The 23,950-nt window shown below is 41.4% G+C and overlaps 1 protein-coding gene across 8 annotated transcripts in view; it reads left to right on the top strand.

Annotated features, from left to right (window-relative positions):
- znf512b (zinc finger protein 512B) overlaps nt 1-23,950 on the top strand; it is a 160,375-nt gene that overhangs the window by 68,386 nt on the left and 68,039 nt on the right. For all 8 annotated transcript variants that reach the window (XR_013578429.1, XM_078555220.1, XM_078555215.1 and 5 more), the window contains 2 exons: nt 10,376-10,455; nt 19,229-19,357. Coding sequence is in view for 7 of the 8 variants with exons in the window: in XM_078555220.1 (XP_078411346.1) it covers nt 10,376-10,455; nt 19,229-19,357 (209 nt within the window). In the remaining variant the exon portion in view is untranslated. The remainder of the gene's footprint in view (nt 1-10,375; nt 10,456-19,228; nt 19,358-23,950) is intronic.

Genomic DNA, 23,950 nt, shown 5'->3' with positions numbered 1-23,950 from the left:
ATAACAGAGCACACCACATTATACTTTTTAGCAGGCTGAATTTATTGTCTGACATGCTTTATTTTCTTTAGATTGAATTGTGTCCAAACTAGGCAGGGAGCCGAACGTCTGAGCTCTGACCTTTTCCCAGCATGTCATGTCCAGAAATTGGCCAGCCAAGCTGCTAATAATACCTGTTCTAAGTGTGGACTCTTAGCAGCTGATGGCCTTATCTGAATGAAGCCATTTCAACATATGTGTGAATGTTTAAAGGAGCGTCTTAACGAGTCTCATTGTCTCAAGAAAATATGGTATGTAGTAAGTACCATTTCTCCAATCTGTCCCTCTGGATCTAATCCACAAGGACCAAAATTTTAAATCCTGTGTACGGAATTTAACTTAATGGTAATATTCTGGTATAAATTTTCTCAAATTTTTCCGTGGCCTAATCGGCAAAAATATTGAAAAATGACAAGATATAAAGGACATCAGTGGTGTTGTCATGTACTTTTAAGGGGATTAATTTCATTTCTCCATGAAGAGCATATTGTTGTACTGAAATTGTGCACATTAGTGTTACAACAACAATGTCCTTCATGGTGCTTCACAGAGGCATTATAACACAAAATATCACACTGAGCCACATAAAGAGATATCAAGCAGATGACCAAAGGCTTGGTCGAAGGGGTAGATTTTAAGGAGCATCCTAAAGAAAGGGAGTGAGGTAGAGAGGCAGAGAGGTTTAGGGAGGGAATTTCAAGGAATTCAGAGCCCAGGCAGTTGAAGGCACAGCTACCAATTGTAGAGCAATTAAATCGGGATGCTCAAAAGACCGGGAGTAAATGAGCACTTGGAGGGTTTTTGGACTGGAGTAGATTACAGAGAAATGGAGAGGCGCTGTCATGGAGGGATTTGAAAACAAGGACAACGATTTTAAAATCATGTAAAATCAGCTTAACTAGAAGCCTGTGTAGGCCAGGGGTGACAGGCGAACAGACTTGGTGTGAGTTAGAACTTGGGCAGCAGAGTTTTAGATGACCTAGGCTGAGATTTTTGCTCTCGGTTTGGGTGCGCAGAGTTGGGAGATTTCCCAGCTCTGTGAGCCCAACCCTTAAAAATGGCAGCCACATGTCGATTTTTGGTCTGGGTAGGTGTGGGCCAGAATAGGGGTGACCCCAAGAGAAGTGAGGAGGCTGCCAGGTGCGGAGGCGGGCTGGGTGGAGGGCCTGCTTTGGGGCTCCTGTACTCTGTTCAAAAATGAAAGATAAAGATTAAAACATAAAACACCCCTCGCGGTCCTCGCCAACCACTAACGCCCCCCATACACTCTCCATGCCCCCAACCATGCCTACGCATGCCACCTCATACTCTGTACGCACCTCCATGGCTCCTGATGCCCTCCATGACAACTTATGTCCTTGTACCCACTTCCATGTACCTTTATAGCCCCCATAGCAACTTAGTACCAATTCTGTCAACCTATGCCCACCTGCCCACCACCCTTTTCCCTCACAACTACCATGCCAAGTATCCACCATAGGCAGACATCTGGACTAATGCAGAGATGAGATAAAATAAAGTTCTTCAAAATAAAGTTCTAAGTGTCTATTGCAGACTACTACATTGAAAAAAACACTAATTCATAAAAACATTTTCTACATTTTCATTCCTTCAACTAAATAAAGCCTTATAACAATGAACATTTCATCCAGCTGCACAATCTCTTATAACAACAAGCATTGGAATTCATAGTCTCACATCAAAGGGTCTATAATCACTTGTAGCTGTCAATCAAACTGTGAAATAGAAAGCACTCTATTGTGATAATGGATGGTTGTAAAATCAGTCATGCAACAGTATTCCAGAAATAGTAGCCCTATAGACAGATTGAAATAACAAGCAATGATTTTTTTTTCAAAGATTTAAAGGACTGGGCTTTTAAATGCCTTGACAGCTTGACAGGCCCCTTTGAAAGGTGCTTCTGACAGTTTTGACAGTTGATTTTGAAAGGTCTGTTAACAGGTCCAATGAGCTTGACAGTAATGAGTTCGTGCACTTTTTACACACATTTACGCCTACTTTTAACACTTCCAAAGGGCACCTGACCTACAACAAAGGACACCTGTCCTCTACCAAAGTGCACCTTACCTCCTTCAAAGCTGTCCAGGGACCAGACCCAAAGGGGTACCTTCCCTCTGCAAAGGTACCCTTGCTGTCCAAATGAATCCACTAAGTTTAGATCTGTTCTTATCTGTTCTAATCTGTACATGTTGGGTTTCACACTCCTGGCCTACCAAAATTCCACTTCAGTGGAGGAAGCTGATGACTTAAATGGCCAACTACCTCTGTAAATTGCACATGCGCAAAATGCACCCCAACCCCATTCCTACCCCCATGAAAATGGGAAATGCAGTGTTTGGGGTTGGGACGTCCAATTTTCAGGCATTTCCATTATTTTTGCTATGATGGAGATCCTCTCTGCGCTATAAAGTTTACGAGGATACAATGTGGGAGGTTGTCCAGGAATATACAAGAATGGCCAAGTCTAGACATAACAAAGGCATTGATGAGGGTTTTAGCAGCAGACCTGCTGAAGCAGAGTTAGAATCTGGCAGTGTTAAGGAGGGGCACTAGGCAGTCTTAGTAAAGGCTCACATATGTGGTTGGAAGTTCATCTCATGGTCAAATATGATGCCAAGGTTGCGCACATTCTGGTTCAGCCTCACACTCTTGGCAGGGAGAGGGATGGAGTCAGTGGCTGGGAAGCAGGATTTGTGGTGGGGACCAAAGGTGATGGTTTTGGTCTTCCCAATATTTAATTGGAGGAAATTTTTGCTCATCTAGTACAGCAACCCTAGGACCCCGAGTGAAGTACTTTAATAAGTCTTAAAGTTGTGAGCGCTCTCTATCCATTTCAAAACCTACTCAAAATTTGAGTTGGATAAGGCAATAAGCAGATGAAAATTGTGCTATAGAGTTTTACAGAATATAGGATAGCCATTTTGTTCGTACTGTTGTAATGGCTTTCTGAAGGAGCTGATCACTTAGCCCCATTCTGCTGTGCTTTTACACCCTCCTTTATATTTATTTTTCAAATATTTATCTTCTGAAAACTGTTATGAATTCTGCTTCTCTGGTGGTTTGTCTTAGGGCATTGGATGTTACCAGCCATGAGCATCTCATAAGCCCTTGAGCCACAACAGTCTTCCAGCTTCCATGTTGCAGCCACTGGAGAAGAACTAGATTAGATAAAAGAGCATTAAAAGTCCACATTGATGCTCTGTGAATGCAAAATAAGAGCTCATGGCGTAGAGGATAACATATTAACATGGATAGAGGATTGGTTAGCTAACAGGAAACAAAGAGTAGACATAAATAGATCATTTTCAGGTTGGCGAGATGTGAGCAGAGTGCCACAGGGATCAGTGCTGGGGCCTCAGTTAATTACAATTTATGTCAATGACATGGATGAAAGGACTGAATGTATGGTTGCAAAATTTGCTGATGACACACAGATAGGTAAGAAAATAATTCGTGAAGAGGACATAAGGAGACTGCAAAAGAACGTGGATAGGGTAAGTGAGTGGGCAAAAATTTGGCAGATGGGGTATAATGTGGAAAATTGTGAACTTGTCCATTTTGGCAGGAAGAATAGAAAAGCAGCATATTATTTAAATAGAGATTGCAGTGTTCTCAGGTACTGAGGGATTTGGGTGTCCTGGTACGTGAATCAGGAAAAGTTAGTATGCAGATACAGCAAGTGATCAGGGAGGCAAATGAAATGTTGTCATTTATTGCAAGGGGAATAGAATATAAAACAGTTGTACAGGGCATTAGTGAGACCAAATATGGAGTATTGCGTACAGTTTTGATCTTATTTAAGAAAGGATATAAATGTGTTAAAAGCAGTTCAGAGAAGGCTCACTCAACTGATATCTGGGATGTGGTGGGGTGGGTGGGGTTTACCTTATGATGAAAGGTTGAACAGGCAAGGCCCGTATCCATTGGAGTTTAGAAGTTGAGAGGTGATCTTATTGAAGCATATATGTTCCTGAGGGGACTTCACAGGGTCGATGCTGAAAGGATGTTTCTCCTTGTGGGAGAGACTAGAACTAGGGTATACAGTTTAAAAATAAGGGGTCTCCCATTTAAGACGGAAGTGAGAAGAAATTTATTCTCTGAGGGTCATGAATCTTTGGAATTCTTTTTCCTGTAGGGTGATGGAGGAAAGGTCAATAAATATTTTTAAGGCAAAGGTAGATAGATTCTTGACTAACAAGGGAGTCAAAGATTATCAGGACTGGGCAGAAAGTGGATTTGAGGCCACAATCAGATAAGCCATGATCTTATTGAATGGTGGAGCAGGCTCCAGGAGCCGAGTGGCTTACTCCTGTTTCTAATTTGTACGTTCATACGTATGTCCTTTCGTTATATGTGGCCTTCTGTAAGCCAGTAATACGAAAAACATTTTTGAAATCTTTGTATGCTGTATGCAGAGAGTACTCATGAGAAACTGGCAACCCTGTGATCGTAGCTGAAATGAATATCAATCTTTGTCTTTGGACAGGTACAATTTATTTGAGGGTGGAAGAACTGGAGATATATTGGACTTAACTGTCAATATGGGGAGCAGGGATTGTTCAGCTGAAGCTGCAACAAGCACTGTTTGCTTGCCCCAATTATCCAAATGAGGCACAAGGCCCAATTTTAATTAGGCCTTTGTCATATCTGTTTGGTGCATGGGTGGTTCCCTGCATTCATTTTGTACTACCCTAGCAGCACAAGTGAATTCTATCCGTGTCCGTTCAACTAAACATGAGCAATTCCATGCCAGTCTACTTTAAAAGGTAGAATTACATCTTCACCCAACGTTGACTATTTTACCAGATTTATTTAGAATATAAGAAATACTTTAAAATTACCCTATGTGATAATATTTCATTGTGTGATTGGGGTCTAGATGGAGGTTTTGGGAATTGTCTATTCTACCAAAGTATGCTGCTCGAACCTGTAGTTTCTCAAAACCATTACTCTATTCACAGCAAGTATTTGTACATTTGGGCCTCTAGACAAGGTTGGAGCTTCTCCTCCTTCCAGATCTCTCTTTCTTCTCAGCCATGTGATCTGACATCATTATTACATCAACATCATGTATGCTTCTGATGTTAACCTCTTACTCTACAGATAATAGCAAGAAATGGACTCATTTTATTTTAGCAAAGGAAGTAAGTAGTTAAAATAAATGACTAATGCTTTTGCGAAAGAGAAGTTTCATACAATTACGGTTATTGATAATGTTTCACAATGTGACTATAGACATAAATATTTAACAAAGGCTTAGGTTATATTTATTGGTGCAGAATTTTAAGGAAAATAAAATTAAAACATTAGAAGTATCTTTTCTGAATTGCAATGAAAATGTTGGCTTTGGTCAGAGAGTAGACAAAATTATTAATAACAATCCAATGCTACAAAACCTTTGCTGCTGTTTTTCCAATCAAGGGCAATTTATGCAGTGATCCTACCCTGCAATGTATAAATTGGACCCAATATTCATGTAGAAACGATGGTTATGTGAGTGAACAGATTGGAGTCGAGGTCTAATCCTTGTTGTCAGCAATACTCCCTCTGTTCGCACAGATAACAATTGCCCACTTGAGATTTCTCTACTTTGCAGATAAGATAGGTATATTACTTGTGACTGGTCAGAACTGATTAATTATAGCTATGCATGAAATGAACTTAGCAGTAATTTAATCATATTCTTAAATACTTGTCCCTTGGGGGGGAATTCACTCTCAACAACCAGTAATATAGAATGTACCATATTATAAGTCACTATCTCCTGTCACTTAATCTGAGCAAGTTTAGCATGTTTAATTGTCAGGCTTAATTAAAAAATCATTATACAATTGACTTTTTCTTACGACCTTGAGAGACACATTGGCCTGTTTTCACACATTGCCCTGGATAGATATTATAGCAAAGTAGTTAGTTTGTTTATGGATAGTCATGACCTTAAATCTTCCTGGAAGATGCATAGGTAATAAACAGATATTTCTTTATTTCCAAATAGAAAATATTGCATTTATCATTACTCAGGGTGGCATCATCTGTGCCGCTGGCGTCAGGCGTGGTCGGCAGCATGAGCGAACAATATGGCGAGAAAGCCAAAAATTGGTTTCACAACGTTGTGAAACCAGTTTGCGATCGTCTGCTCAGCCCATCGATGGTGGGCTGCGTTCCCCGCCATTGGACGTTGGGAACCTCATTGTAATAGATCTGCATATCGTTGTAAGGTCAGCCCGCCGGACTCGTCCCCCCCCCACCCCTCCAGCTGCATCGTCCGTCCATATTGATGTGATTGCATGCCAGTGCACAATACATTTTGACAAGTGTGACATGCTGAAGTCGGGACTTATCGCCAGGGCCTTGCTCACATTGCAGACATCCGAGGAGCAGAAGATGCTGGAGCCCAACAGCAACGGGACCCTGGAGGAATGTGCTTGGCATGCTGGGTGGATTCTCATGGACTTGGCTTCGCTGTGAAGCAGCTCACGGAAGTTGGAAAGCCACCATTGAGGGTCTGCTCACAACGGATGATGGTCGAGGGAGTGGAGAGGGAGGTCCAGTGTGTGTGTGGGAGAGAAAGATGTACTGGAGTAGGGGAGAGGAAGATCTAGGATCAACTGGGAAAGGAAGAGGTGGTGAGGGAGAGAGGTTGGGAAGCGGGGAATGAAGCTGTCAAGATGTGGTAAGTTTGGGAGGGGGGAATGAAGGTGTCAGGTTGGGGTGAAGTTGGGAGGGGGGGAATGAAGGTATCGGGGTGTAGGATGGGAGGGGGAAGGGAGTATGGAGAGAGGAGGGAGTAACGGCAACTGGGGAGGTAGGTGTAAGGGGTGTGGAGTGTGTAAGGTAAGGAGTTTGGAGGCAGGACAGGAAGGGGTTCCAAGGGGGGAACTCTGAGATTCCTGACTGGATGACCCAGGGGTGTCCAGATGCTGCTCCGACTCCCTTTGGGTGCCTGGGGGCCCCAGCCTGACTGCTTGACGGGAAGGAGCATCTGGGGGGATGTCGCACGTTGCCTCTGCAGAAACTCACCCATGGCACCCGCGATGGAGTGCGAGTCTGGGACACATCTCTGTGTTCTGCTGGACTAGGGTCTCCATGGTGTCCGCCATCCTCCGTATGGAGACCTCCATACATGCATATGTAGGCACCACTTCATCAGAGAGCTGGTGGATGCACTCCTCTGACTCGCGTGCCAGTGCTGAGGGCTTCCAACAGCTCTGCGTGATGTTCACCCACCTTCTACTCACTCTCAAGGATGAGTTGGGAGGCCAAATCCAGAAACTTTTCATCTGACTCGGACCTGACAGATGCCTCTCCCCCAGCAGTCCTCTGAGAGCTGGGAAGCTTGGTTGAACCTGCCTCCTCCAGCTGCGGACATGTGCCCTTGCGGTGACTATGAGATTGTGAACCCAAGCCTGGTCTAGATCTAGGTCCCACCGAGGTGTGTCTCTGCGCAGGTGAAGGGTGTGACTAACCGCTGTGATGGGTCTTCCAGGCTGCTTACTTCCAGCTCTTCAATGGAGGAGGTGTTATCTTGGCTGCAGGTGAGGACCTGGATGGAGCTGAGGGACTGGCTGGCTGAGGGACTGGCTGGCTGAGGGTGTCGGTTGCTTGGCAGAGCTCCCTGTGAACCGAAGTAGAGATAAGTAGTGCATGGCAGCAGAGTCAAAAGCAGGAGAGAGAGAGCACACGCATTTGCGTTGAGAGAGGATGATGTGGTGCAGGTTCCTTACAAGGGTGTTCACTACCGACCTCACAGTCACCACAGGCACGGTTGTGTCCTCATCAGTCAGTGCGATGGCACACTCCTCAAAGTGAGTGAAGGGCCTAATGTGTGCTGCTCCACCCCCAGTCTGGGACCTCTTCCTGCTTTTGTGAGCAGGCTTCTCCTGCATGAAAACAGATGGAGAGAGTGTGAGCAGGGCACATGGCACTGCGTGGAATGTTTGTGTGGTGAGTGGAGACACGGACAGGATGAGGACGCGAGCTCGAGAGGGTATGAGCCTGATAGAGATGTCAGGGTTCATGGTGTTGTCCCTCGAGGTGTGAGATCCCTTTGGATGTGTGATGAGTTTGTGAGTGTGAGAGTTGAGAGCGATGAGAAGAGTGAGTTACCCCGGTGGAACCGATGAGACCATTCATCCTGTAGCAGCACTGGGTGGCTGTCCTCTTTTGCAGGGCATTGGCGCTGACCACCACTGCCACTGCCTCCCATGCCGGATTGGTGATGCAGCTGCCCAGAGCAGGTGTAGAAGACATCATGGCAGGCCTCCACAGCATTCAAAAAGTGCTTGAGGGATGCGTCACAGAAGTGGGGGGTTGCTGTCTTTTTGCCTTTCGGGGCCATCCTATCTTCCGTGCAGCAGTCCTGGGCTGGAAGCACTGAAAGGTGTGCATGTGGCTGGACTTCAAATGTGCTGCTCCATGTGATGAAGTGGTGAGAGCCCACTCACCATGGAAACAGCATGTTTCCCAGGAATGCATAAATAATGAGGCGGGTTTGGGATGACACGGCGTGAAAAGCTGCCATTGCAGTAGTACCCGCCCACTACTGCAATTAGGGCAGTATTGTCTCAGATTTGCACTGTGTTTTCATGCTCTTTTTGTGATTTCTTCAATTTTGAAACATTTTCTGACTTCATATGTTTATTGGATTGAGCATTACTTGACAACTTACAGCATTATAGATCTGAGTGGTGACGAACAGTGGCTGAAACATTGGTTGGCTCATTTTAGATAAGACCCAATTTGTTAGACATGGATTATAATGAATTTTAATGGCCAACTTCCCTTGTTACATATAAGAAGTGTGATAGGATGAGACAGATATTGAGTGAACCCATGTATAAAATTGGAAACTACACTGAGAAATCTCAATTTGAACTTTGGACATTGATTCAAATTACAGTGTGAGGCTCAAGTCTACTGAGGCTCTATGATATGATTGAATTGATATCGCTCTGCATTTTTTTTTCAGAAATAAAAGTAAAGGACCTTTTGTGGTTTGGGTTAAATGCATTTTTGGGACAGCGGGGGTGTGAGTTCTGCATCTGTGTTGTGCCTTATTAGGAGTAACAAAGTGAGATTAATTTTCACTTTAGGCATGGGTGGAAAACTGCTGCTTATGGATCAGTCAGTTGGGAAAAATTTGGGCAAGGGGGTACAACAAGTATAGTCTGTAACTTCCAGTTTTCCGCCCAGAGCCAAGATGAAAATTACCCCCAGAGTGTCAATTGTGGAGCACTGTTCAGTTTCAGTGGTGTGCTTATACATATCTATTATGTACTAGAAGCTGTAACTTTAACATTATGTGGCCCACTAACTTGAGTGGGATTCCACCCAACATTACATGGTTAGTTACATGTGGTCTCCCTCTACCGGCCAGACACTTAAAATTGCAACTTTTAGACAGAGATTGTTTACTAATGGTATGGCACTACTAGACTATTCAAATTTGAGAGTTATATCCTTTGCACTTGGATTTATGTTCACTAACAATATGTTTCAAAAATCCCAGTTGAGTTGCCAGTTTGTTTTAAGTTGCAACTGGTGCATCCTGAATATAAATATTTACACTTTTAAAATCACTACCTTATGCAAAATAATTTGGTTGGTCCAGAAAAACTGTTTCTCTGCCCTAACATTCTAGGATGCTAAATGTCAGTAAACTGTTCTGTCACAAAGGGTGATCTTGTTTCCATCCAATATATACACATATGTACTTTCCCGCATGACTCACTAGACAGTAATCACAAGCAGCTGTGGTTATTTTCTCCTCTTTCACCTAAATGCTGCATTAGGGTCAGTTGTACCATTCATCCAACTGCCCATCTCAGCTGAGATCAATAAATGCAGCACAGGCCAGAATCAGAGCTGGAATCTTCTTGCTTTGTGTGGGCGTGTTCCACACAGGGAAGTGCATTCACCAATTGAATTATTATTTTATTGTTATGGGAAGTTTCAGAAACTAGTTGTAAGGAGCAATTATATAAAAGTTTTAAAATTCTCACTTATTCTATCAGTGTGGCATACAGTTCTTTAATTATTGCAAACTGCTATCTTTGTAGGTCTGGCCTTATTAATGTATATTTCAGTACTGTTGAAAACATAGAACTATCCTGTCACATTTTCATTCTAATCGAGTCAAAAAATGAACAAAAGTCTTAAGGTCCAATAATCTGAAAGGGTCAGTGGCTTAATCACTGAATCAGCAAACTGAGTCTGCCAGTAAACATCTCCAGGGATGCCAATAAATGTTTGTTGTGCAATGTTTGAGGTTGATGAAAGTGACTGTTGTCTGAACATTGTTTTTTTTATTGTCTAGGACGTGCTGAAAGTGATAAAGTAGAAAGCAGACAGAAAGGAAAACATGAATCAGAGGACCAAGAACTTAAGGAAATCCCAGTAGGTAGTTTGAGCTACACTTGTATTGTAAACCTAAACATACACATAAATACTTTGCTCTTTGAGATTGTTATACTATCAATTTATTGTAGATATTGATAGAGATACATTAAATTGTATTAATAATGATAATTACATTTGTGTAAGCATTACATCATTCTTAACTTTACATGTTTTTGCTGAATAATAATTTAAGGATATAGCTTTCAATCAGTCAAGGTTATGTATGAACATTGAACAAGCTTGCACTGCATCCCTGTGTGTGCTATTTTAACACAGGTAGTAACTTAGTTAAAATAAATGGGCATTTAAAATAATTGGGTTAACACTTGCATAAAAGTACTACTGGCAAGCATCTCATAAGGGCATACCAAAATGTTTGCACTTAAATTTTGCCTATCATATGTTCTACCTCTTAGTCTAGTAAGATTGAGCTTTTAAACCTAGAACACAAATATGTAAGGTTGTAAGTTTTAAAGGGACACTTCAGCTGAATTCACAGTCCAGCTGTGAATTGTGCTACAACATACCATCCACTTTGTTGTTTTATCCCTATACATGATAGAACTATTACCACATCTTTCATCTATTAAATCTTTGAATTTAATTATATTTGGAATGAAAGAGAAGAATAATTAGAAAGTATGATTTCCCTCAAGCATTTGACTAGTAATTTCCAGAACGACACTTAACTAATAATTTCTAAACAAAACATAAAAGGTAATTATCAAAACTGATCAGAAATTGAAATAGCATATATCGAATAATAAAGCACCAAATTATTAGGCAACACTCAGACCTATGGGGCTGATCAATAATTTATACAAGCAGACAAGAGATTTACATGTCTGGTAAATAATAATAATTGCCAAGTAAATCTGAATTTGGATATTAATATCCATTTATTGTAATCCTTTCTGAAGATCAAGTCAAGATTTTTTAAGCTACAATCCTTAACAGACTTTTTAAGGATTGGTCTCTCTGACCTGAGCCCAACAGAACCAATTGAGATAAATCAGAGCAAATATGATAATTTAAATAGATTTGGAATATAAAATAGCTTTTCAGAGCTGATCCCAGTTTTCTTCACTTGTTTTTCAGATAATGCAATATTTGACAATACACAATGTAACACTATGTTCACAACTTATACACAAATACAAATGTTGCTCAAAAATAATGTTTAAATTGAAGCCAATTGAATTGAATGTCAGATTAGTGAAATGTTCATATAATGGAACCTCTAATACTCACTTCAGTAGAGGACAGCCTCTATGGTTAATGGACATTTATAGATAATCAAGAGTCCCCAAAATGTGCTATTAAACAAACAGCAGAATAATTCTCTGGATGTGAGAATAAAGATTAGTACAATACAAGTAACAAAAAATTATATAGTATTCAAAGACAGGAGGACAATGCTGATAGATAAGTGGGCTGGTGGATAATACGAGTGTGGATACTGGATTTTCTTTTGAGCTCCGAGCTCCTAATCATGGAGTTTTACACAAGTAAATAATATAATTTCTATTGGAAAATACTTTTAATCTCAGCACATGTTTTTCATTTTCAAGTGATTCAGTAGAATATTATTAAGCAGTGTGGTTTTCACCTCTGATGATGTGATTTGGATATGTACAAGTGCTGAACAAAAGAACATAAGAAATAGGAACAGAAGTAGGCCATGCCTCGCCATTCAATAAGATCATGGCTGATCTGCTCCAGGCCTCGACTCCTCTTTTGTGCCAGCTCCTCTTAGCCCTCAACTCGCTGATATTTCAAAAATCTATCTACCTCCTCTTTAAATACTTTCAGTGATCTAGCCTCCACAATTCTCTGGGTTAGAGAATTCCAGACATTCACTATCCTCTGAGAGAAGAAATTGCTTTGCATCTCAGTTTTAAATGAGTGTTCCCTTATTCTGTATCTATGACCCCTAGTTCGAGATTCTCCCACTAGTGGAAACATCTTCTCAACATCTACCCTGTCAAGCCCCCTCAGAATCTTGTACATTTCAATAAGATTGCCCCTCATTCTTCTAAACTCTAATGAATAAAGGCCTAACATGTTTAGCCGCTCTTGATAAGTCAACCCCTTCATCCCAGAAATCAGCCTAGTGAATCTCTTTTGAACTGCCTCCAATGCCCAGTATATCCTTTCTTAAATACAGGGACCAAAACTGTACACAGTACTCCTGGTGATGCCTCACCAATACCCTGTACAGTTGTAACACGACTTCCCTATTTTTAAACTCCAACCCCCTAGCAATACAGGCCAAAATTCCATTTGCCTTCTTAATTATTTGCTACACCTGCATGCTAACTTTTTGTGTTTCATGCACAAGAACACCCAGATCCCTCTGTGTTGCACTTTTTTTGGAGTCTCTCTCCATTTAAATAATAGTCTGCATTTTGATTTTTCCTACCAAAGTGCATGACCTCATACTTTCCTACATTAAACTCCATCTGCCAAGTTTTTGCCCACTCACTCAACCTATCTATATCCCCTTGCAGATTCTTTATGTCCTCATCACAACATGCCCTCCCACCTATTTTTGTATCGTCAGCAAATTTGGATACATTACACTGTCCCCTCCTCCAAGTCATTTAATATAGATAGTAAAGAATTGAGGCACTAGGACTGATCCTTGTGGCACTTCACTAGTTACGGCTTTCCAACCTGAAAAAGACCCATTAATCCTGACTCTGTCTTCTGTGTGTTAACCAATTCTCAATCCATGCTGATATATTACCCCCAATACTGTGAGCTCCTATCTTATGCAATAACCTTTTACGTGGCACCTTATCGAATGTGTTTATAGACATGTTACGATCCAGTTAGGGACCTGTAACAACTTGTTTAAAGTAAACAAAGTTTGAAACCCCAGTCACCCACTAAGAGAATAAAGCCACAGGATTCCACGGTTTTAAGCAAACAAAATAAACTTTACTATAGAAAGTCAGAAATGTAAAACAATCTACAATATCTATCTTAGACTCTAAAATTCAGAATTAACATGAAGTAAATACAAATTAACAGACAAACTGTGGTTGAACACACCAACTGCACATTAAATAACCAAGACAGATCACAGGGATTTCTCAGCAACCCACCATGATGTCAATGACCACTTTGAGTCACAAAATTCCATTAAAACTCTGTCTCCCTTCTGAGGGATTTCAACTCCTCACTTTCAAAGATCTAGCCTCTAAATTCCCTCAAAGGTTGCTCTGACTTGAACTGTACAGGTCGTTGGTTAGGCCACATCTAGGGTACTGTGTACAGTTTTGGAGCGGAATTTTCTGGCCCCCTCGCGGTGGGGGTGGGTCCGGAAAATGCAGTGAGCCATTCAAAAGTCCATTGAGTTTGGTGAACCGAAAGATCCGGGTTATAAATATGTTAGCAGTTCAAAGAAGGTTCGTTCAACTGACACCTGAGTTACAGGGGTGTTATCTTATGAGAAAAGTTGAACAGGCTGGGCCTGTATCCATTGAAGTTTAGAAGAAGGAGACAAGATCTTGTTGAAATATAAAAGATCCTTAGGGGACTTGACAGGGTGGATGCTGAAAGGATGTTTCTCTTTGTGGGAGAGTCTAGAACCAGGGTACACAGTTTAAAAATAAGGGGCCTCCCATTTAAGATGGAGATGAGAAGAAATTTTTTTCTGTGAGGACTGTGAGTCTTTGGAATTCTTTTCCCCAGAGGGTGGTGGAGGCAGGGTCAATTAAAATTTTTAAGGCAGGGATCGACAGATTCTTGACTATCGAGGGAGTCAAAGGTTATCGGGAGTAGACAGAATGTGTAGTCGAGGCCACAATCAGATTAGCTATGATCTTACTGAATGGCATAGCAGGATCGAGTGGCCAAATGGCCTACTCATGCTCCTAATTCCTGTTTGTATGCCTCAATAACTGCTCACTTCCTGAGGGTTCAGTCTCTTCACCTGAGACTACATTCCACAGGATTCACAAAGCTGCACTCTTGCCTCTAATAACCAGCACAACTCCAGCTCTTACAGAAACCACTAGCTTCACTATGCTGGCACTGCCCCTGGGTTTCTCTGAACTCCACTCTTCTGGCTGCACCAAGCCAAAAATGGCTTGCAGAGCTTTCTGAGCTTTGACTGCCTTCAGCATGGCACCAGTGACCTTCCACCTACTTCTCAGCTGCCCAGGACTTCTCTGAGGCCTAACTGCCTGGAGCCTTCTAATAGCAGCTTTTCCGTATCCTCTTCCCGTGCTGCAGAACACCCACTCTCCCAGAAAGCAAACCGATATTGAAATCAGGGAACCTTCTTAAGCTCCACTCATCTCCATGATGATGCAGCCTTTAGAATGCTTCTAAACTAATTTAGCTTTACCTCCCAAAACAAAACATCTCTTTATACTGCACTTCTTTGCAAGCAGTGTAGACACCACATCTCCAGTTCTCTAGCTAAGCCCAACTTGCTGTTTTATGGTTCTTATCTTTCTAAATGTTAACCCCTTAAGTCCCAACCTTTTAAGCGTAATAGACTCCAGTCTGCTTTAGTTGCATTTATCCCATTTTCTACAGTTAAACTTTAACCTTCCCAGAACTAAAAATTACATCTAAAATATTAGCATGAACCATGAAGTGGATATTCGTCACAAAAAACAATGTGAATAAGTTTAGAAATTCTCCAGCAAGGTGTTTAATTTTGAGAGACATTGAGAGTTCTCAGAAAACTAAACTCAAACAAAATGACGTATGAAAATTTAGTAGCTTCACAATTCTATGCAGCAAGTTGTTATATTCCAGAATGCCCGTTGGCTAAGGATAATCCTTGCACACTTTGATAAGCATTTATTTAGACAGTTACAGGTTACAAACAAGCACCTCCTAGCTTCAACTATTACAGTTGCAGTCCCATTTGTAGGGGCAGCAGTTAATGCCTGCAATTAAACACACTTAATATACAATCAACATACATTGTGCCAGATTTACTCCATTGAATCTGGGTCTGGGGATTGTCTGCAGATCTTCTGCAGAAATGAATGTGCCTTAATTTATTGGATGACTTACTTAAAAATTAATGGCAGTAACTCCAGTCCAAATCTGGTGTACAGCAGGAGTAATGTGCTGGGGTGGTTGGAAATTAAAGTGCACAATTTAAGTAGGAAAGTGTTTGAAGCATTGAGTTCATTGTTAGGCAGCTGCATTGGAGGCCTACCCTGGGCAGGATTTTCCAGCCCCGCCGAAGTCAACGGACTTTTGGCTGCGCCACTGAATCTCCTGCGGTGGGTCCCACCACGACAGGGCCGGAAAATTCTGGCCTATGTGTTTTTCAAGAATGTCTTCCCCTCGAGTATTTGGCACAGGCAGTATAAGAAGGAATTAGGGCATTGCAAAACTCTAAATGCTCCTTGAGCAGACTGAGCAAATCTCTTCCCCACCTTCTCCAAAGAGAACAGTCCCAACTTCTCCAATCTATCAATATAACTGAAGTTCCTCATCCTGGGAACCATTCTCATGAAGCTTATCTGTATGCCCTCATGCCCTTACATCCTTCCTATGCATGGTGCCCAGAACTGGACACAATACTTCATTTGAGGTTGACCCAGTGTTTTATACAGGTTTAACATACCTTCCTTGCTTTTATACTCTATACCCCTATTGAAAAAGCTCAGGTTGCTTTTTTAACTGCTTTCTCACCCAGTCCTGCCATCTTTAATGATTTATGCACATATACACCCAAGTCCCTCTGCCCCTGCAGCTCCTTTAGAATTGTACCCTTAATTTTATATTGCCTTTCTGCATTCTTCCTACCAAAATGAATCACTTCATAATTTTTTGCATTAACTTTAATCTGCCACTTGCCCACCCATTCCACCAACCTATCAATTTCCTTTTGAAGTCCTACAGTATCCTCCTCATTAATTCACAATACTTCCAAGTTGTGTATCGTCTGCAAATTTTGAAATTGTGTCCTGTACACCAAGGCCTAGGTGATTAATATGTATCAGGAAGAGTAGGGGTCCTGCCTCTATTCCCTGGAGAACTCCACTATAAATCTTCCTCAAGTCTGAGAAACAACTGTTCACCACTACCATTTGTTTCCTGTCACTCAACAAATTTTGTATCCATGTTGCTACTGTCCCATTTATTCCATGAGCTCTAACTTTGCTCACAAGTCTGTTGTGTGGCACTTTATCAAATGCCTTTTGGAAGTCCATGTACACCACGTCAACAGCAGTACCCTCATCAAAAAATTCAGATAAGTTAGTTAAACATGATTTTCCCTTAACAAATCCATGCTGGCTTTCCTTAGTTAATCCACATTGACTATTAATTTTGTCCCGAATTATCGTTTCTAAAAGTTACCCCACCAATGAGGTTAAAGTGACTGGCCTGTAGTTTCTGGTCTCAGCTTTACATCTTTTTTGAACAAGGGTGTAACATTTGCAATTCTCCACTCCTCTGGTATGACGATGTTAGAAATGTAGGTCCCTTTAAGAGTAAGCCAGGACAAGCTTCAGAGTGAATTGAGAGCAGGTGATGCTCATTGAATCTATACTTAAGAGCTTAAGGGGGCTTTTGCTTCTGGACAGGGAAAGGATCCAGAAGGGAAGAGTAGAAACTGATATTTGTACTGAACTATAGTTTAACAAGAAAACAGTTGTGATTCACAGAATGTCTTTTGTTGCTTGATTTGGTAAATGGATATCCACCTATTAAACATGGCATCAGCCCTGAGTCTAAGGAAGGTTGGAAAATTATGGCTAGTACTTTCACAATTTCCACTCTCACTTCATAAAGTATGCTTGGATGCATCTCATTTCCACCTTGAAGAGCTCAGGCAAGGCTAAATTCTAAGCAATAAATTCATCACACTACCAGAAAATCTTGAATTGATATGCAGAATTTTTGTGTGTTCTCTGAATCTGTACATTCATGAAATGGGAACCATTTCTGTCGGGGAAGTTAAAGGAGCTCAAAAAGCGACCTGTGTCCCTTCCATTTTACCCGTGGACTTGAGAGAAAAGATTTGTGTAAAACTAGATGCCGTTTTCTTGTTGGTGCAGAGCCAAAGATGATGAATTCACAGCTCTCCTGAAAAATGCATCAGTTATCTGACAAATACATGCCTGTACTGTACCCTGACCGATAGTAGAGATCTCCTATGTTGCCTGAAATAAGCTCGGTGCAATTAAGATTGAGAGTGAGCTGATCTTCATAGCCAGAAGAAAAAGCAGTGTGGGCTGATGGCTGTAACTGCAGGTCTCCTTGCAGTAGCTAGAAGACCTCCCCATTGCACTTTTGGTGAAGTGCACGCTACTAAGGAGGAGGGTATATCTGGTGCATCTTCCTTTAAAATTTCCTCACTCTCCTTTCTTCTCTCCAGTTCCTGCTCCTCTTCCATGATAATGGCATATAAAAGTATGCCCATGTGGAAGTCTGCTCCTGACAAGCTGCATGGTGAAAGAGGGGATCAAAATCTCCTGGTGGTCTTCACTCCACAGAAAGTCAGAAGCAAATCCAACCCCAAAAATAACATTGAAAAAGTTGTTTCCAGTTGGAATAATCACAGCATAAACCTTAGGCTTAAATTCCTGGCTTCCTTCATTCTTAGCTGATCCTGGCAATAGTGTCTGAATATTTTTCATTCTAATTCACCCCTAATGCATTGTGAACATAAAATGGGAAATTTAAAGTTGCAATGTCACTGCTCTCATTATAATACATGATAATTAGGGGTATGGGAAGCATACACCTTGCCAATCAGATTGTGGCAAGAGCCAAATTGTTCTAAGAAATTCAGGGAGATTAATTTTGCTTTGGAAAACTGGTATAAATGGCTTATGTCACAATTTAATGTCTATAAAAAGCACTTTCCCTGATTAACATTACAGACATGCCAAAAAGTGCTATTGAATTTCAGGACCAATGCAATTAAACATAGAAACTAGGAGCGGGAATTGGCCATTCGGCCCTTCGAGCCTGCTCCACCATTCAATATGATCTTGGCTGATCCTCTATCTCAACGCCATATTCCCACTTTCTCCCCATACTCCTTGATGCCCCTAATATCCAAAAAATTATCAATTTTTTTCTTGAATACACTCAGTGACCCAGCCTCCGCAGCCTTCTATGGTAGAGAATTCCACAGGTTGACCACCCTCTGAGTGAATCAGGCATAATATCCTCCCTGCATCTAGTCTGTCCATTCCTGTTAGAATTTTATACGTTTCAATCAGATCCCCTTTTATTCTTCTAAACTCCAGTGAATACGGGTCCAGTCGAACCAATCTCTCCTCATACGACAGTCCTGCCATCTCTGGTATCAGCTTAGTGAACCTTAGCTGCATTTCCTCTATGGCAAGTATATCCTTTCTTAGGTAGGGAGACCAAAACTGCACGCAATACTCCAGGTGTGGTCTTACCAAAGCCTTGTATAACTGCAATAAGACATCCCTACTTCTGAACTCAAATCCTCTTGCAATGAAGGCCAACATATCATTTGCCTTCTTAATTGCTTGCTGCACCTGCTTGTTTACTTTAATTGACAGCCAGATCCCTTTGTACATCCACATTTCCCAATATATCATCATTTAAATGATACTGTTAAATTAAATTAAAGCTGCACAATGGGCATAGACTGTATTAAATAAAAGAATAGTGAACCCTTCTAGTGTTTTGCCATTGTTCACCATATCTTCGTCAAGTTTCAAACACTTCCATTCAGAGAGACTCTTTTGCATCTGATTATTTCGCACAAAGCTTAAATTTACTAATAGAACATTTCTGCTTCTAGGCAGGTGTGATGGCGAAATGGAAGGAAGAGTTCAAGATACATTCTCGAGTTAAATGTCCTAGCTCTGGTTGCTGGCTGGAGTTTCCTAGTATTTATGGATTGAAGTGCCATTACCAGCGTTGTCAGAGCGTAAGAAATATTTTCTTGTGGTAGATAATTTTTAAAAAATAAATTTACTCTTGTGTTTAAACAATAATGAGCCAGTAATGTGCTACCTTGAATTGGATGTGGGCTGGTTTACAGAAGGAGAAGAACTAAGGATGAGGTAGGCCTAGTAACCTTTGAATCTTCACACTTGAGTGTAGATTTTACTGCTGCTGATATTAGTCGTCAAATACTGAATGCATTTATGTTACATTCCTTTCATTTATAGTTGGAGACAGCCATGAGCCAATTTCTCTTAAAATGGATTAAACTCCCATATAATACTAGACAGAGTTGTCATATAATTACATTGGTTATGGTATGTCATCAACATATTTTATCTTTGTTCCCTTCTGCCTGTGTTCTGTCAATGCCAAAGTTCACCTGGTGCATATTTCTAGAGAATCTATGGTAAGGGAAAATAAGAAGGGCATTCTCGACTGATTTGCCAGTATCATGGGAATGCTGGACAGCTAAGGCCTTTGGTGCACACTGTGGATACAGAGTGTGAAAACAGGATTGTAATTTACCTCGTTAATGTGTTACCAAAGCCTAGTCTCTTGACTATTGCCAGGAAGAATTTCAACTCAACTCAGTCAAATGCCTTTTCTGCATCCAGGAAAGTGTGTTGGTACTTCCTGAAGAGGCACCTCATGTTTCCCTTATGGCAGCTCCACAACATCTGTTTAGTCAGCATGGACTGACCCAGATATGATTACATCTTGTCTGGTGGCTAAAGTTTAACAGCAATTTATAGTTGACATTGATTATGGTTAGGATTATGATTTCTGAATGTGAAGGCCAATTCACAGGCCACAGTGAAACAGGTTAAATCAGAGGTTGCCAGCCTAATTAAAATATTTAAATTGCCACTCCGCCTTCTGGAAGTGATTTGGCTACCTGCTCTTTATCCTCCTCCTGTTAAACCTATAGGTTGGCAGGTTGGAGGTGGTTCGGGATTGGATTTGAGTTTTTTTTAAAATTTTAATATTGGGTGTTAAAAGCCCATTTCATTGTGGCCGCCCTGATGGTATTTGTCTAGTTCTCCAGCCCAGAATGTAGGGGACAGGAGTGGGGTCTTGAAGAACTTAGCAGAATAGCCATCCGGCCAAGAGGCTTTTTCTGAATGGAGGCTTTTTACTGCCAGCAGGAGTTCACTTGGCTGAACTCAAGGTATTGTTTGCATTCTCCTGATAGAGTTGGGGGAACGGAAGATTGCATAAGTATTCCCACATTGTTTTTGTGGCATGGCATGATTGGGACAAGTAAATCTCCTGTGGCAGGAATATTTACAGAAGCTTTTGCTGCTTATTTTCTGCCATACAATCACACACCTGATTTCATTTGTGCATTTTGCTCTTTCCTGCAATACATCCGCCAAGCCCTGAGTGTCCTATTTACTTATACCTATCAGGAGACGATGGGTTTCTTTTTTAGCTTATAAAGAGAAAGCTGAAGAGTAACATTATAGAGATCCTTAAAACTGTGAAGGGTTTTGATAAAGTAAACACAAACAGAAGGTTTCCACTTGTGGGGAAGAACAAAACTATCAATATAAGACTGACCAAGACATCAAAAAGAGAAATCAGAAGAAACTCTTTAACCAGAGACAGGTGAGAATGTGGAACTCACTACTACAGGGAGTGATTGAAGTGAATAGCTTAGATGCATTTAAGGAGAGGCTAGATAAGCACATGAGGGCGAAGGGAAAAGAAGGCTATGCTGTTAATTGTATGAGGCAGGATGGGAGGAACACAGATTGGAGCATAAATGCAGCATGGACTGGTTGGGCCAAATGGCCTGTTTCTGTACTGTATATTCTGTGTTATAACAAAGACCAGTGGTACTGCAGCTCTGTATTTTTTGATTTTACACATGCAATGCATTCAGCTTAATTCAGGCTGGCAATTAAACATTATGGATGCTCCCAGGGCCAGCTAAGAAAAATTGAAGTGAGGAATTTCTGAAGCTGGGGAGTTGCATTAACAATTGCTGCAGTATTCCCTGCACTAGCAGCTCTGCATCACCCCCACACAACCCATTCTGCCCACACAGACTTGGATTTGCTTCTGAATAAGTCAGACCCTTGGCAGACTTTCAGCCCCTACCCCCTTAATCACACTCAGGTTATCTCAGGAACAGGTATAACATTCCTTTGGGCATACCCTTATATGACACTGTCACAGATAAGGAGGATGATCAGGCTGAAGCAAAGAGGAGTCAGACTTATTTCAGCCTGCCGTAAGCTACCAGCCATGTTGCAGTATAGATATATATTCATTGGGTGACTGATGCACTTCACAGTAAAGCTGGGGAATTCATCATTTTCGGCATTGCAGCAAGGCAGGATCATCTAGTTTACAGGCCGGATCAAGATCCAGGGTGTGATTGATAGCATCCACTTTACTTTGCATGCTCCTACAGAACTTCCCCTCAACCTTCACTCCCTCAATGTATAGAAGATACTACAAAGAAGCCTCAATTTTAACCTGGGGCATTAATTGCTGATGTGGAACAGAAGGTGGAGACAATCTCTCTGGCCCTTGGAGCATGAAACCTGGACAATTTTAGCTTACAGCCTCATTTTAATCCAACGTCATAGACTCCTGTCGGACCCAGCAAGGCTGACTTGGAGGCTAGCTGGTAGGAGTGGGAAATCACATAGCTGCAGGCAAGTAAATAATTGTGTGGAGGTGGATGGGGTAGATGGAGGATCTGGGACGACCTATCATCCTCCTTTGGAGTTACAAGGAACCAAGATTTTTAAAAAACTGACATGGGCCTCTGCTGACCTGACCAGGCTTGCTGACTGTTTCTGTTGGCAACTCCAAGATTGCACGTTGAGGTAAATGGCAAAAGCCCTTTCTATGCACTTAGAGCAAAATCTGGGTCATTGTGTCTTTCAGACATGCCCTTAAGTGCAAGGTGAGGGCAATGCATTATGATAACTTCCAGCATATTTGGTACTGATACATTAAGTACAGCTTTAGCCCTGCCAGCCTGATGAGAATGACCTGGACGGGGCTATTTCAATTTCAGACAGCAGAATCTCGCCCTCTGCAATTTTAACTCTCAGGCTTTCAGGAGTGTGGAGATCCTCCAAGGCAGACAGACAGTGACTCATAAATATTATGGATGTAATTTAGGACGTGACATGTACAGTTGCCCAGAGACTTTTCGCCAGCATGTCAGAGATAATTTCCACAAATCCTATATCTGATCCAGTGCGACACCCTCCACAGGAGATCTAGGAATCAATATACACACAAGAAAAACAGCAGGGAGGCTCTTCAGCCAATCAGATTGAAGAAACTTCTCTGAGAGATGCAGACAGCAAACCTGGAAGTGAAAAAAGCAGAAATATAAATTTATTCAGAAAGTAAAATAAAGATTGGGACATACACGTGGGATTAAAGGAGAGATATAAAAAGAAAAAACAGAAAAACAAAAAACCTGTAATTTTAATTTTTTTAAAATTTGTACCATTAATTTTCTACCAAAGAAATGAGACTTTACACTGGTAAGATTATATTTGCAGAGTCAGAGATGTTGTTCATGAGTAATTATCACTTATTACACTGTTAAAGTTTTGCTCCTGAATCCACTAGCCCTATCTTTCTCATCTGTCTTTCATGCAAGACTAGTGGGAACTATCCTAAGTTCATGCATTTATAGGGACTTCAGTGACGAGTCAATCAGCAAACACTGCAACAGCACACCTTTTGGAGAAGCAGGGTATTTCTGACTAACTTCTGGATTTCTACATTTAATTGCTTATGTACGGACGCCATAAGTTGCTGTCAGATTTACCCTGTAATAACAGCAAGCACCGTAAGCTTCACTGTTCCTATTACAGCAAAGTCCGGGCCTCTATCCAATTAAGATCACATGGGGTTTATGTTATTACATCCCTGGGTTACAGTATCATAGTTACTTTAGGCAGTATGGGCATACTCAGCCTATTTAAGGGCATGACCAGGATATTTAGGCACACCCACAACTTGTTCCTGTTCAGGTGTTCTGGGATTTTTCAGTGGAGTCAAAAGCAACTGCTGTAAGCAATAGCCCTTTTCTCCAGGCAGACAACTGGACACCTGGCCTGGGATAGTGCACAGTGTTAAGGTTCTTGATTATTTGAAAGTGTATGAATCATAACTGCTTCCTTGGTTGCAAGCATTTGCATGCATGATATTGTACCAAGCATTGCCTTTAAAATGGAGCTTAAGGGTCAAACTGTTTCCTGTTCACATGGTTCATTGGATTCTGGAATAGTGCATGTGTGGAGACATGTGTCCTGTCAATAACTCTCTGCACCTGTGGAATTCTGTCACTCTGTTAAGTTGCAACAGCTTTGTTTGCTGAACCTGAAATGAACCTGTGGAAAGTAAATTGAGTGCCATCATTTTCACCGGCAGTTGCATAACTTAGATTGATGCAGGCTCCAGAAGTGGAGCTTTTTCAGTTAGTTAACCTAACTTTATTTCATGTAAGTAAATCCAGAGGTAACAGCTTTTCACTTTGGTGAAATGGTTGGGGGAATTTAAAAGCATAGCATTAACATACAGATACAGGTATTTT

The sequence above is a fragment of the Cetorhinus maximus genome, chromosome 13, assembly GCF_964194155.1.
Source record: "Cetorhinus maximus chromosome 13, sCetMax3.hap1.1, whole genome shotgun sequence".
In the NCBI taxonomy this organism is placed as follows: Eukaryota; Metazoa; Chordata; class Chondrichthyes; order Lamniformes; family Cetorhinidae; genus Cetorhinus; species Cetorhinus maximus.
This window is presented reverse-complemented; position numbering and strand designations above follow the sequence as displayed.